Source organism: Coenobita brevimanus, chromosome 97 (assembly GCF_032717465.1).
Source record: "Coenobita brevimanus isolate Jiangsu-jjx chromosome 97, ASM3271746v2, whole genome shotgun sequence".
NCBI lineage: Eukaryota > Metazoa > Arthropoda > Malacostraca > Decapoda > Coenobitidae > Coenobita > Coenobita brevimanus.
In genome coordinates, this window is record NC_137050.1 from 35,593,936 (window position 1) to 35,608,340 (window position 14,405).

General features: G+C 42.1%; 1 protein-coding gene across 1 annotated transcript in view; it reads left to right on the top strand.

The window, feature by feature from the left end:
• Positions 1-14,405, top strand: part of LOC145413654 (uncharacterized) — a 332,513-nt gene that overhangs the window by 272,465 nt on the left and 45,643 nt on the right. The window contains exons 7-8 of the mRNA XM_080283312.1: positions 12,140-12,321; positions 13,313-13,458. Coding sequence (XP_080139438.1) covers positions 12,140-12,321; positions 13,313-13,458 — 328 coding nt within the window. The remainder of the gene's footprint in view (positions 1-12,139; positions 12,322-13,312; positions 13,459-14,405) is intronic.

The following is a 14,405-nucleotide window of genomic DNA, read 5'->3' on the forward strand; positions in this document are numbered from 1 at the left end:
ACACAGCACAACATTGTTTAGTCCAGTCCTACCCCGACGAACTTATTTCAGTTTGCAGTTCGCCTTTTAAGATAACATCACACAATAACACAATAATAACCTAGCGCAGCATGAATCCCTAAAACCCCACTAATCCTCACCCAAATAGCCCCACTGACTGCATATTCGCCCAGGCCAGATGCCGCAAATACCGCTTGGCAGGTTAGGCCGGGGCAAACAAGGGCGGGAGAACACAAAGGCAGTGTTTGTGTATAATGAGATGCGGTGGGAGGAACACGGCGGAACGGGCCAGGTATTCATAAAGCCTCCTGACCAAATCTAACTATAAACATGGCTCCATAGCAGGGATATATTAATAGAAATAATATCGCTGGGTCGTGCTTTTTACTTTAGCATTCACGTTAGTTTGGCCTGTGAAGTGTTTGGTAGTAGAGTGAAGATGAAAAGTATAAACAAGCGTATACACGACTTACGCTTAGGAAAGTTCATGAATACGGCCTCATACCAGCGCCTGCCCCCCCCACCCCCACCCCCAAAAACAAACCTTTTCCGATTATTGCAACAGCGAGCACTTAAAGAGAGTGGGGGAGGGAGGCAGCGAAAGGGAAGAGACTGTATTTTCCTCTCTCTCTCTTTCTCTCTCTCTCTCTCTCTCTGTCTCTCTGTCTCTCTCTTTTATAAATAAGTTACGAACTTGGCTTACTGAATGTAGTTGATATAGAGTGTTTGGTGTATTACTTCTTGATTTTGAATATACTGTATAGTTGACTAATTCTCACAATACCTATAGTTTGGTTCTGAAAAAAAAAAAAAAAAAAAAAAAAAAAGCTATACTTGTTGCCAGGTATAACCCTTGAATAACGTAAACGAAATAAATGCGTTAGAGAAAATACATGGTTAGTAGTGACACTTTAATTTTCTTACATTTGGTTCTTTTTTCCCGTTGTAATGAAACTTCTTCCATATTTATATTTGTCGTTTAAGGCGTTATTTTCCATCTGTTCTCTTGTACAACTTATTTCGTCGTAGTATGGGCCTTACACTTTGTTGTCCTCTTTTTTAACGTCTGGAATTAGAAAATATGTGGTTCAGAGTTTGTAATGGCTGGATCATCATGTTACCAGTCCCCACCCCGGAGGGACTCGGGGACGGGTATTTTATCCCACTCGGATTGTCTGTTTGTCTGTCTGTCTGTTAACAACTTGACGCAAAAACTACTGGTGCGATTTTGACTAAAATTACAGGGATGATGGGGTATGACCTGATCATCTGATTAAATTTTGGGCCAAATTGGGCCAAGGCCAAGGCTGTAGGCCTAGAAAATGTAAAAAAAGTATTTTTTTTCCCCATAACTTCTTTCAAGTTCTCCATATCGACATGAAACCAAAACCTGAAGGTGCATCTTTCAAATCTGCATTCACATTACATTAGCGGGTCAGTGTCAGGTGGGTCGAGCCTGAATTTTCAGATATGCATAAAATCGTCAATTTTCACCCGATTTACTCCAGATTTGATGTGTGACATCTTTGACTAGATATCATGTTCTATTTATACGTCAGCACTAAAATGACTTTCGGGAACGGGTTTGCTGTGCCTTGGCACTGCTTTCTGTTCCATCTCTCTCTCTCTCTCTCTCTCTCTCTCACGTTTCCTGTCTTTCCCCTCCTTACTCCCTCTTTTCTATCCCTCCCACCCCCTCCTCTCATCCTAAGTCCACCCCCCCCCCTCCGGAAGCGACATTAGGCAACTATTCATCTGCCTTCTGCTAAACTCTCTCTCACGCTGTCTCACTTTCTCACTGCTTTCTGTCGCTCTCTCTGTAATTGTTTCCTCGTTATCTCTCGCTTCAGCCCCTCTCCCTTAATCTCCCTCTTACACGCAGCGATTCTCTCTCTCTCTCTCTCTCTCTCTCTCTCTCTCTCTCTCTAAACAGGGGTATGTAAATGTGTCCACGTGCCTCTATGCTTGGAATTAATGCACAGACACGCTCCCATGCTTGCTTTCACACACACACACACACACACACACACACACACACACACACACACACACACAGTCTTTTAGCTTGCATTTACGTACTGAGGCGAACTTGGAGAATGATAAAAGCAAAAAAGAGATGCAGGAGTAAGAGTGAAGGAGGAAGGAATGGAGGAAGGGAAACAGGGGGGAAGAAGAGGGTAGATAACGGAGAGAGATATGTCGATAGATAGAGACGGAGAGAGAGGAAAAGGAGGAGGGAGGGAAGGAGGAGGAGGTATGTAGGAAGGGAAGAGAACGAACGTGAAAGGGAGAGAGAGAGACGAAGAAGAAGGGAGGGAGGGAGACAGATAAATAGACAGATAGATAGGAGGGAAGGGGATAGAAATGAGGAAGATAGGAAGGAAGGAAGATAGGGAGGAACTGGGGAGGAAAGAAGGAGTCGTTGAGGTATGGAGGAAGGGAAGAAAGAAAGGAGGGAGGAGGAAAGGAGAGAGGGAGGAAGGGGGATCGTGAAACAGAGAGGAGGGAGGGAGGGAGGGAGGAGGAGAAGAGTGAGGGAAGGGAAGGGAGATGTTTGAAGAGCAGGTAGGAAAGAAGGACTGTGGGGAAGGAGTGAAAAAAGGAAGGAAGAATGAAAGGGAAGTAGGAAGGAGGGAGGAGAGGAGCTTGTGAAGAGGAGGAGGAAGGAAGGAGGGAGGGAGGGAGAAGAGAAATAGCAAAAAGATGAAGAGGAGAGGGGAAGGACAGAAAATGAAGAAAGAGAGGAGAAAGAGATGAATGAATAGGTGTGATTGAGAAAGATGCAGAGGTATGACGAAGGGGAGAGGAGGGGAGGAGGGAGGAAGAGAGAGAGGGTGGAGGTAAAGGAAGAAGGGAAGGAGAGAGAGAGAGAGAGAGAGAGAGAGAGAGAGAGAGAGAGAGAGAGAGAGAGAGAGAGAGCAGGGTACAGAGGGAAGGAAGGATGATAAGTAGTGGGGAGGGAAGGGAAGGAAGGAAGGAGAGGGAAAAAAGAAGGGAAAGAAGGGAGAGGAAAGAGAGAGGAGCTTGAAGAGGGAAAGGAGGAGGGAGGAAAGGGAAGTGAAGGAAAGAAAAGGAAGAGGAGAGTGAAGAGACGGAACTTGCTGAAACGGAGAAAACAAAAGGGTTGAGTGGATAAGGAAGGAGAAAGGGGGGAAGGGTGGAGTGCAGAGGGGAATGGGAAGGAGGGAATGAGGAAGGACGGGAAGGAAGAAAGGAGTAAAAGGTGAAATGGAGATGAAACGAAAGAGGAGGGTAATGTGGCGATGAACCATAAGACGGTGATGGAAAGAGGGAAAGTGGAAGAGTGGCAGGAGGTATGGATGGACGGCAGGAGGGAGCGAAGAGAAAGACAATTTGGGAGAAGAATGGAGGGAAGAATCTGAAAGGAGCGATGCAGGTACGGAGGCAGGAGGGAGGGAGGGAGGGAGAAGGGGAGCACTTGAGGGACGGCGGGGGGGGGATAGGCAAGTAATGGTTATGGGAGGAAGGAAGGGAAGGAGACTGACAGGTAGTGAGGAAAGAAGGAAGGAAGGAAGGACGGAAAGGGGGAAAATGAAGGAAGAATGGAAGGAAAGTAAGGAGGGTAGAAGAAGCCAACAGAGGAGGAACGGTAATTGAATAAGGTAGGGATAGAAGCAACAAGGAAGAAAGTCGAAGATGAAGAGAAGAAAAAAAAAGGAGCAAGGAGAGAGAGAGAGAGAGAGAGAGAGAGAGAGAGAGAGAGAGAGAGAGAGAGGATAGAAAAATATTTAGTGGAAACATTTTGCCATTTTTATCAGTTGAGGTATTTTTCGCCGTGTTAAATACGGGGCCCTGGGGAACAAAGGAGAGAGGTAGAGAAGAGGGAAAAAAGCATGGAGAATGAAGGAAAAGAGAGGCTTGGAGAGGGAGAGGAAGAAGATGTGGGAAGAGAGAGAGAGGGAAAAGAGGGAGGAAAGAGAAAAGAGGGAGGAAATGAAGGAACAGAGAGGAAAAATAAGAGAAAATTATTGCAAAGAAAATTGGAAAGATGAAGAAAAGTGAGGGGAAAAAAGAATAGCTGATGAAACGAGAGGGCGGGACGAGGAGAAAGGGAATAGGAGGGAAAAAGGAAAGCTGTGATGCAAAACACTATGGCTGGGAGAATGGGAGAAGTGAACGAAAGAATTTAGTACTTTATCTGTAGGACGTCTTTATAATATCTTGCAAACTTAGGGAACGGAAAAAAAAAATGTAGGAGGGGGAGTGAAGAAGGAAGGAAAGGAGGAAGGGAAATAGCAGAAAGAAGGGAGTAGGTAACGAAAGGAGTAATGTAGGTAGCAGAAACGGAGAGAGCTAAGCTAGAAAGGGTGATAGGCTGTCCTCGACGTGTGTGTGTGTGTGTGTGTGTGGGGAGTAGAGGGAAGGCAAGGACTGACCTGTTGTATTTTAGAGCAGTGGGATAAAGGTCATGGCCACAGAGCTCGGTTAAACTTTTACTTGGCAATGTTAATTTTTACTTTTGTCAGATTTGGGCCAAACTTTATGGAAGGGATTGATTTCGTTCGTTAAAATAAGTAAAAGTTAATTGTCCAACCCATAGACCAACTGATTAGAGGGAGCATTGCGTTGTTTGAATGCTTCTTCCCATTTATTCTTGCTGCCTTCAACCGATTATATTCAACTTCAGAGATTTTTTCGGAATGGAATGGTTAGATGCGGCCTTCTCTAAGCGAAATCAAATTGTCAGGGGAGAGTAATAATAATAAGGCGTATAAATAACGTCCTTGTGAAAGAGATAAGAAGGAATAATAAAAGTCCTGAAGAAGCGAAAGGATAAAGAAGCGAGAGTAAATAAAAGTGAGAAAGGGATGAGAAGCAGAGGAGAAAGGAATAAAGGGAACGATGAACAGCGGAGAAAGAGAAAAAGGGAGGATGAGCAACGGAGAAAAGGAGAAAAAGGCACGATAAGCAGAGGAGAAAAAGAGAAAAAGGCACGATAAGCAGAGGAGAAAAAGAGAAAAAGGCACGATAAGCAGAGGAGAAAAGGAGAAAAAGGCACGATAAGCAGAAGAGAAAAAGAAAATATCTGTTTTGAAAGAGAAAGAAGAAACAATTGGTCAAAAAAGGAAGATAGTAACGAAAGAACGAAGTGAATAGGAGAGAAGGAAAACAGTCATTGAAAAAAGTGTAAGAAATAAGAAATGAAGAAAAGGTAAAAGAGGGAAAACAGAGGAAGCTCGCGATTAAAAAAAAGAAGAGGTGAAGGACTAAAAGAAAAAAAAGATGAAGGAAACGTGAAAACTGAAGAGAGAGGAATTAAAGAAACCAACTAAAAATAAAAAAGGCAACGCGAGGGGGAAGAATAAAATAAATTTGTGAAAAGGTGAGAGTGGACGGAAAGGAAAAGGGAGGAAGCTCAGAGAGAGAGAGAGAGAGAGAGAGAGAGAGAGAGAGAGAGAGAGAGAGAGAGAGAGAGAGAGAGAGAATAGGGAAGCTAGGCAAACAGCTGGAGGGTGAACGAGAGGGAAAAAAAAAGATTGAGAGAAAATGAGGGGATAGGGAGGAGGGGAGAGAGAAATTAAGAGAGATGGGGACGAAGCAATTAGAGGGGACGAGGGACAAGAGAGAGAGAGAGAGAGAGAGAGAGAGAGTTGGAAGCGGGAGGAGGAAGAGGAGAAAAACTGGGGAGAGACAAAAGGGGAAAAGGAGGGAAGGGGCGGTAGAAAATATGCAAAAATGGTGTTATAATAATTAAGAAAAAGGTGAATACAGTAGAAAGCAGGAGGAGAGGGAAGGCATACTAGAAGCCAGAAGAAAAAGGGAAAGACATGTTGAAAATTAGGAGGAGGGAGAGAGAATCGCGAAGGGAACTGGGGAAAGAAGTGAATGGCTTAATAAGAAAAATTAAAACTAAAATAATGAAGAAAAGACAGTACAATGATGGGAGTGAAATAAGCACAATAGATGTAAAGGAAAAGAAAATAGAGGTGATGGAGATTAGGATAAAAATACAGTAGATGAGATGGAAGTAAAGGGAAAAAGGAAAGAAACATAGATACTGGAAGGGAAAGGGAAGAAATAACACGGGATTTGGGATGATAAGAAAAGAGGCATAAAAGAATTCAAGAGGAAAGGGAAAGGTAAGGGACGGGAAATAGGATGAAAAGGTGGGAGGAGAGAAAAGGGGGGGAATAGAAGGAGAAATTAGGAGGAAAAAAAGTATGAAGGAAGGGCAGTTCGTGTAAGAAAAACGAAGGATAAATATGGAAAGAGAAAATGAAAAGAGAAGAAGAGAAGCGATAGACATTAATACATTGATTCCTATACACACTCCCAGCTGAATGAAATAATACGCCTTTAGCTGGAATCGATTACTAGAGTTATTCTGACAATGAGAGGGCTACGAAGATAGTGAGGTAATAAAAACATGAGTGAAAATGAAAACATGATAAATATTGGAGAAAAGGGAATGACAAGAGAATTAGGAAGGAAAGGGGGAAGCAGGAGGAGGCGAACGAGAAACGAGGTAAAGAGGCGAGAATGTGCGGCAGGTTGGGTAGAAAAAACCTGAGTAAATATGGAAAGAGAGGGAACCGGGAAAAATGGTGCCGGATTACCAGAGGGAAAAAAAGGGAAAATGAGGGAGATTAGTGGTGCATAATGAAAGGAGAGAGAGAGAGAGAGAGAGAGAGAGAGAGAGAGAGAGGAAAGTGAAAGAAAGGAGGCGAAGAAATAAGGAAGACGAAAATGAAAGAGAGAATCAGAGGATGATAAAGGGAGAGAGATGAAATGAAGGGGAAGGGAAGGAAAGAAGAAAGAAAGAAAGAGTTAATTGTGTGTGTGTGTGTGTGTTTGGAGGCGGAGGATTGTCCACTTTTCTTGACAGGGTGAAGTCAAAGGCATTCTTGTAACCTGCTTTCGTCTTCTGCCAACTTCCAATCTTTTTCTCTGAGGACTTCATCTCTCTCCTGTTTCTTTCACTGATGCACAAAGTTTTTCCTCTCTCTCTCTCTCTCTCTCTCTCTCTCTCACACACACACACACACACACACACACACACACACACACACACACACACACACACACACACACACAGGATCTGCACATAAACGCCCATCACCGGAATCCCGTTATGAAAGGCCCTCTTACACGGCACCCCTCTCAGCCCGCCCTCGATTCCGCGTCCAACCCCAGCCCACCCGAAGCCATTAGCCCCACCACCAGAATCACGGCCACAATCCCATCTTCCAGTTCCTCCAGTCACACCTATTCTGTAACCCAACTGCAGGAGTGTTTACAACCACATCCACAACTCTTCGGCCAGAAACTCCACCTTTTACCCGAGCTACAACCCCACCCATCTTCGACAACACTAATACAGTCCCAACTAAAACCTCTTGTACAACCCCATTTACACTTCCATCAGTAACCTCGCTGCCATAACTCAACTCCCATACTGCATCTACAACTCCACCAACAACCTCATTGCCATAACCCCACCTACAGTCCCACCTACAACTCCAGTGTTTGTTTTACGTATATAATTTTGGTGAAAGTGTGTGGTTTTGTTTTATAGTACCCTAATTTGCTGATGGTGTGAAAACTGGTAGCAGCGGTATACTTCCGAGGCTAGGTTACTGTACTGATATTGTGCAGCGCAAGAGTAGATAGGAGTAGAAAGGAAAAGAAAAAGCACCAGCCTTCAAATCTTTTCATGGGTGTTAGTTATGGGGTAGAATGTAAGAGCTGTCATGGAAGTTTTTTTGAAGTTATATTTTACTTTCTTATTGAAAGGGAAAGTATAATGGTCAGTATTAGGCACACATCGACGTTATGCTGTGGCTGTGGCCTCATGTTCTATAATGAAGAAAGCTTACTTTAGACATGTATTATTCCAGTGTGAACATGTTTCGCTGGGAATCAGAAGCTTCAGCCAAGCAATTAAACTTTGTCACAGTTTATAACATTAGAGGATAATTTTGTGATATTCTCACGACGCTGTTGAAGAAGAAATACTTAGGTTCAAGTGACTGAAAACTTTTGCCAACGATATCATGACCATTACCACTAGTGTATTTGGGTCGATCTGATGTGATGTATTTTTTAAGTTCCGTATTATCATGATCTCTGAAGATATTCTTTGCCTGAAGTAAATCCCCTCGTGATCTGAACCTCGATAAGGCAAACAGATTCAGCTTATCTAAACGTTCCTCTTATGGTTCATTTCTCAATATCTGTATCATTTTTTTTCACTTTTGGCTGCATTCTGTCTCTTAGTATTATTATTATTATTTATTTTGCAAAAACGTGACCAGAACTGGATACGGTACTTTGATTATGAGTATAACAGGGAATTGTACAAGATGAATGTTATAAATCCTGTTAGTTTTCTGGCTCTTAACAGACTTGTTTTACATATAATTTATTGTTATAATTCCTAAATCGTTTTCATAGTTTCCATTGTAAAGTTGAATGCAGTTCACAATATACTGTAGGTAGGCAAGCAGAGAGGCAGCTAGGAAGGAAGAGTGAAAGGAAGCAAGCATGCAGGCAAGCAAGCCAAAAAAGGAAGGGCGGAAGCATGAAAGGAAGGAAGAGAGGAACAAGATAAGAGGGGAGGGAGAGGGAATGTTTCAGTGATATGGAGAGCTGGACTGCTCTTCTCATTACTAAAGCACTGAAAAGCGTCAGCAAAGGAATATGTTTAGAAGCTGGATCCCGAAGGTGGTGAAACGGGAGCACCATCTTCCCCGGGAATACCTCCATGTTCAGCGGACGCTGTAGCCTGCGCCCTTGTTTTTACTGCCACAAAAACAAAATTTTTCCATGTTTCAAATTGGCACAATCTTCCTCATAGCAATTTCCTGTGCCTTCAGTAATGCGCAACTTGGTCCACCATTGTCTCTCAGTATCGCTGGCTGTCCTTCATGTTTTATTATCCTTATTTTAGACTCATAGAAAGTATACCATAGTCTGTTTCTTTTCCGTAACAGTTGCCTTATAAAGGCTAATAGGTCTGTTGTTGCTTATTTTTCACTGTTCTCCTTTGCATTCCAGTGAACTCAGCCACTCATATAATCTCTGACGCCTCATGTCCCCTTTCATGACCCATACCCATCACGCAACTTTTCATGACCCATACCACATGTGACTGCTCATCATCCATACCCCTTATATGACCTCTCAACTCCTGGCCCTTCGTGTGACCTCATGTCCCTGACCCCTAATGGTAAGTAAGTAAGTAAGTAAATGTTTATTGCTTTATAGTCATACATCCATGTAGGCTATACATTTGAACATTACAAAACAAGCAACGGTCTGTCGAGCCTAAGCTCCCTGACAGACATTTTTATAAATACTATATATAAATTGTGGTTGCTTTAGTTGGATATACCAGCTACAATCGTATGTGTATCAGAAAAAAAGTAAATTATTTAAATATAAACTACAACCTTATGATTATCGGAAATATACATGCATACACTCATACATATATACATACATACATTCATAAATAAATACATATACATCGATATACATACACACATATACTTTTACATACATATTGTACATCCATATTCTCACGTACACACATGTGCACATATACAGTATACCCACATACACATACACATACATATACATACATACACATACACACACACATACACATATATACACACATACATATACATATACATACACACACACATACATATACATATACATATATACACACATATACATATACATACACATACATATATACCCACATACATACATACATACACATACATACATACATAATGTACATATATATATATATATATATATATATATATATATATATATATATATATATATATATAATATATATATATATATATATATATTCTCAAAAACACACACACACACACACACACACACACACACACACACACACACACACACACACACACACACACACACACACACACACACAGCTACACATTTACATTCACACACATACACATACTATGCATTAATTGTATCATAACTTGTGGTGCTTTTGTTGTATGCTAAATTATTACAAAATTATGTGTATTGTATGTATTGCTGACCTAACAAATAATTTTTCATTTCCCTTTTAAATGTTAGGATATTACTTGACTTAAGGAGAATTTTTTTATCTGTTGGTAAACCATTAAACAGTTGAGGGCCGAAAGATATTATACTGTTCTTGAAGAGGGTTGTTCTAAATTGTGGAGAGCATAAATTAATGCTATTACTACGAGTATTATGTGGGTTTTCTACAAACTTAAATATATCATTCCCTACATAGACTCTTAAGGTCTTATACGTCAGTAGTAATGTAAAATACTTATGAATATTTTCAAAGTTCAACAATTTTGTATTTGAAAATATTGGGGTTGTTGAATCGAATTTACCTAGAAACTATATACATCTTAAAAATTTTTTCTGAGCTCCTATTATTTTGTTAAAAAATGGTGGCCAAGTACATGGCCATATGGCTACACAGTACATGAGGTAAGGATAGCATAGTGTATAATAAATGCTGACCATAGCCTCTGTTGTTAGATTATAACGGACTTTGTATAATACACCACACACTTTGGATAACTTTAAACATATTTCATCTGTATGATATTTATAATTTAAATTCTCATCTATGAGTATACCAAGAAATTTTATTTTACTGACATTTTGTATAGTTTCACCATCAAGTAGTAATGGTGGCAAAGAATTTTTTACTGATCGGTTTTTAAAGAAAATATGTTTTGTTTTAGATACATTAAGCTTTAATTTATTAGATTTTATCCATTCATTTATTAAATTTAATTCCAAGAGCTTCTATGACCCCTTCTGTGACCCCTGACCCCATATATAATCTCATCCCATTGACTCATGTGACTTTTCTTACCCCTTGACCTCTGTTGTGGCCTCTCATGCCCCCTGACCCCTCATATAAGCTCATGCCCCCTGACCTTTCATGTGCCCTCACAACAGTCACAAGCCCCCGACCCCTCTTGTGACCTCTCATACACCCTGACCCCTCATAGAAGCTCATGCCCCCTGACATCTCATGTGACCTCTCATGTCCCCTGACCCCTCTTGTGACTTTTCATACCCCCTGACCCCTGTCGTGGCCTCTCATGCCCCCTGACCCTTCTTGTGGCCTCTCATGCCCCCTGACCCTCATGTGACCTCTGGCATCATGTGATTTCCCCCATGTTACCCCTGATCCCTCATGTAACCCCTGACGCCATGCAGCCCCTGGCTCATAGTTAGCCAAGAGTTCCTCCTAAACTATTCTGTCGTATTACACTTCAATTTCTGATAGAGCACTGACCCCATGTGTGCCCTCTGACTCTTACTTGGCTTCTGATATCATCCTCCACCCCAGTGACTTTTGACCATTGAAGATTCCTTTCTGACCCCTGATGGTTTTAAGCCTTCATTCTCGTGCCAGTATGACCTCTGACTTCTCCTCTGTTACCTCTGACCTTTGACCTCTTGTGTTGCCTATATGACCTCTGAGTCCTGTAGTACCCTGACTGCTCTGCCTTCTGTATCATCCCTGACCTATCTTCCAACCCAGGATTTTTCATATGGCCCCTGACCCATCCTCTAACCTCTGACCCATCCTCTAACATCTGACCCATTCTATTATCCCAGACCCATCCTGACCCCTGACCTCTTCTGTGACCGCTAACTATCCTTTAATCCATGATCCATTCTGGCACCTGACCTATTCTCTGACCTGTAACTCTTGCTTTAACCCCTGACCTGTTTTCTGACTCCTGACCGCACTTGACACCTCTTATCCAACCTGTGAACCCCTTATAATCCATGACCCATTCTCTGGGCTTCATTTGACCTTTGACCTCTTAATCTTGACCCGTTCTCTGACCCCTGTAACCTCTTCTTTAACCTCAGACACATTCTCTATTACCATATGACCTCCAAACAATATGACCCCTGACCTCATTTATCTCCCGACCCATTCGCAGATAAAATATGAATTCTGACCCCATATGACCCTCGACCTTGTTTTAGCCCCTGACCCATTCTTCCATATGAACTCTGACTTTATATGACCCTTACCTCTTCTCTTCTTTAACCCCTGATTCATTCTGTGACCCCGTATGACCCCTGACCTCTTCTTTGTCCCGTGCCCCAGGATAGCGAAGGAGTACCCAGCCGGTGGTGTGGAGGGTGGTGGTGCTGGTGCGGCGGCCGAGCTGAGTGAGGTGGTGAAGAGACTGCCCAAGAACCACCGCCTGTGTCTGTCAGCCCTCATGCACCACCTTCATCGCGTCGCAGCGCAGCACCACCTCAACAACATGCCACCATCCAACCTAGGTGGGTGGGCAGGGGTGGGTGTGGTGGGCGGGAGAGTGAGACAGAGGGTTGCATTCTGAGTGACTGGAAGTTCGTCCCACCACTTCCTTGGCGATATATTTTGCACATTACACCTCAATATCCTCATGCCTGCCACTGATGTCGATAATAAAACGATAAATATATAACACAAAAGACAATGTTATGGCGAAATATTCAAATCTATCGCTAAAGATGAGGTGATACGCAGCTTCCTACGTCACCTAGAATGCAAGTAGGAGTGTGTGTGGTGTGGATGTGGTTTGGTTTGTGTCATGTCCATCAGTGATCCTTCGAACAATACCAAAGTATCTATTCCTGTTCAGAGTTATTTGTTTTGTGAATCCCTCAACCGAAAACCCCGCTTCCCACTGGTCTCCTTTCACTGACAGGATGGTCGGAATCGGATCGTTGCGTAAAAAAGAACTATTTGTGAAAGAAATGGATGTCAAAATCGAACGTATCACTCAAAAAGAAAGAAAAAAAAATTGGATGTGAAAAAGAGTGAGAGTGCACTTGTAAAAGGTAGCAGGAATAACTGTCAGTGAGTGGGATGACAGTGGGTGCATGTGGTGGGTGGAAGGAGATGGGGAATTATTCTGAGTGGAGGGGACGTGAATGAACTGGTTGGTATAGCACTTGCTTTATTTTCTTAAGTGATATTTTAATTCACTGATGTGTATTTAATTAGAGTACCATTTTTCATTAAGACTAACTTTGCTCTTGTCTGTAACCAAATAAATCTGTTTACCTTCAGTATTTATTGTGTGTTCAACTATTATGTTTGGATAGCCTTTGTCAAAAGTGTGTCAGTAATATTACATGCACTCATGCAAATCCATGAAACTAATATTTTCTAGTGTGTGCAGGCATCGTGTTCATATTGACAATGCTGCAAGCAGAGAAGCGATTGCATCTCTTTATATGTGGCCATGCAAATTTGTGCAGCTTTGATATTTCACCTTGTATGTAGGCATCGTGTTCGGACCGACGCTGCTGCGGACGGCGGAAGGCTCAGCATCTCTCAGTTCCCTGGTGGACACAGTGCACCAGACACGCGCCATTGAACTTCTCATCCAGCACGCCACTGAAGTATTCCCCGCCTCAGAGCTACCGCAGGTCAGTACAGCTGCAGCCTCGACGTAGCAATAAGAAACAGTGACAGTTGGTAAGACTTTGCTGGCAAAGAGGTCCGATTTCTCGCTGGCCGAGATTTGGTAACATTTCATTAATAGTGATATATTTTGCTCAGTTCCCCTTATAATCCTCTAGTATGTTATTGGTGCAAGCAATATTGTCACTGAAGTAGTATAAATAACATACAAGCGAATGTTAAGGTGTAAAATGCAAAATATATCGTTAAGGAAAAGATGCTACAAAAAGTCTTATAGCACCCAAACTCGGGCCCAAATTTAGATGAGAAGAGGAATGGGCAGCTTTTTTTTTTTTTTTTTTTTTTTTTTTTTTTTAATAACAACGGAGGAAGGAAAAACAAATGGAGAAAAAAAAATAATCCATACACCAGATTACTGGTGTCCTCTGTTCATAAAATATCTGTAACAGTTAGACTTGAAGAGTTGTAGGTTGAAATTTGGAGGAAAACAACTCTGGGGAAGCGAGTTCCAGAGAGATGCAGTTCGGGGAATGAAAGAATTCTGATAGGCAGAAGTTCTGCAATATGGTTGAGTGACATTCCAGTCATGAGCGCTACCAGATGCCCGTGTAGCACGAGGGAAGGCATGGAGAGGTGGCACCATGGACGCAACTTCGTCTGAGCATTTGCCAAAAAAATATCTGTAAAATAATGCAAGGGAGGCAACATTCCTTCTTACTTGCGGGGGAGGTAGTTTATATGTAATGGCAGGGTTGTTAATGATTCTAACAGCTTTATTCTGAATTTTGTCTAGTTGCCTTAATGCAACCTCTCCACAACCATTCCACAAGGGTGAGCAATATTCAAGCTGAGAGCGCACATGACTCTTATAGATTATAGCTAACTGCTCATCGGCGAAGAAGTTACGGACTCTGTACAATAATCCAAGTTTCTTTGAGGCGGTTTTAGCAAG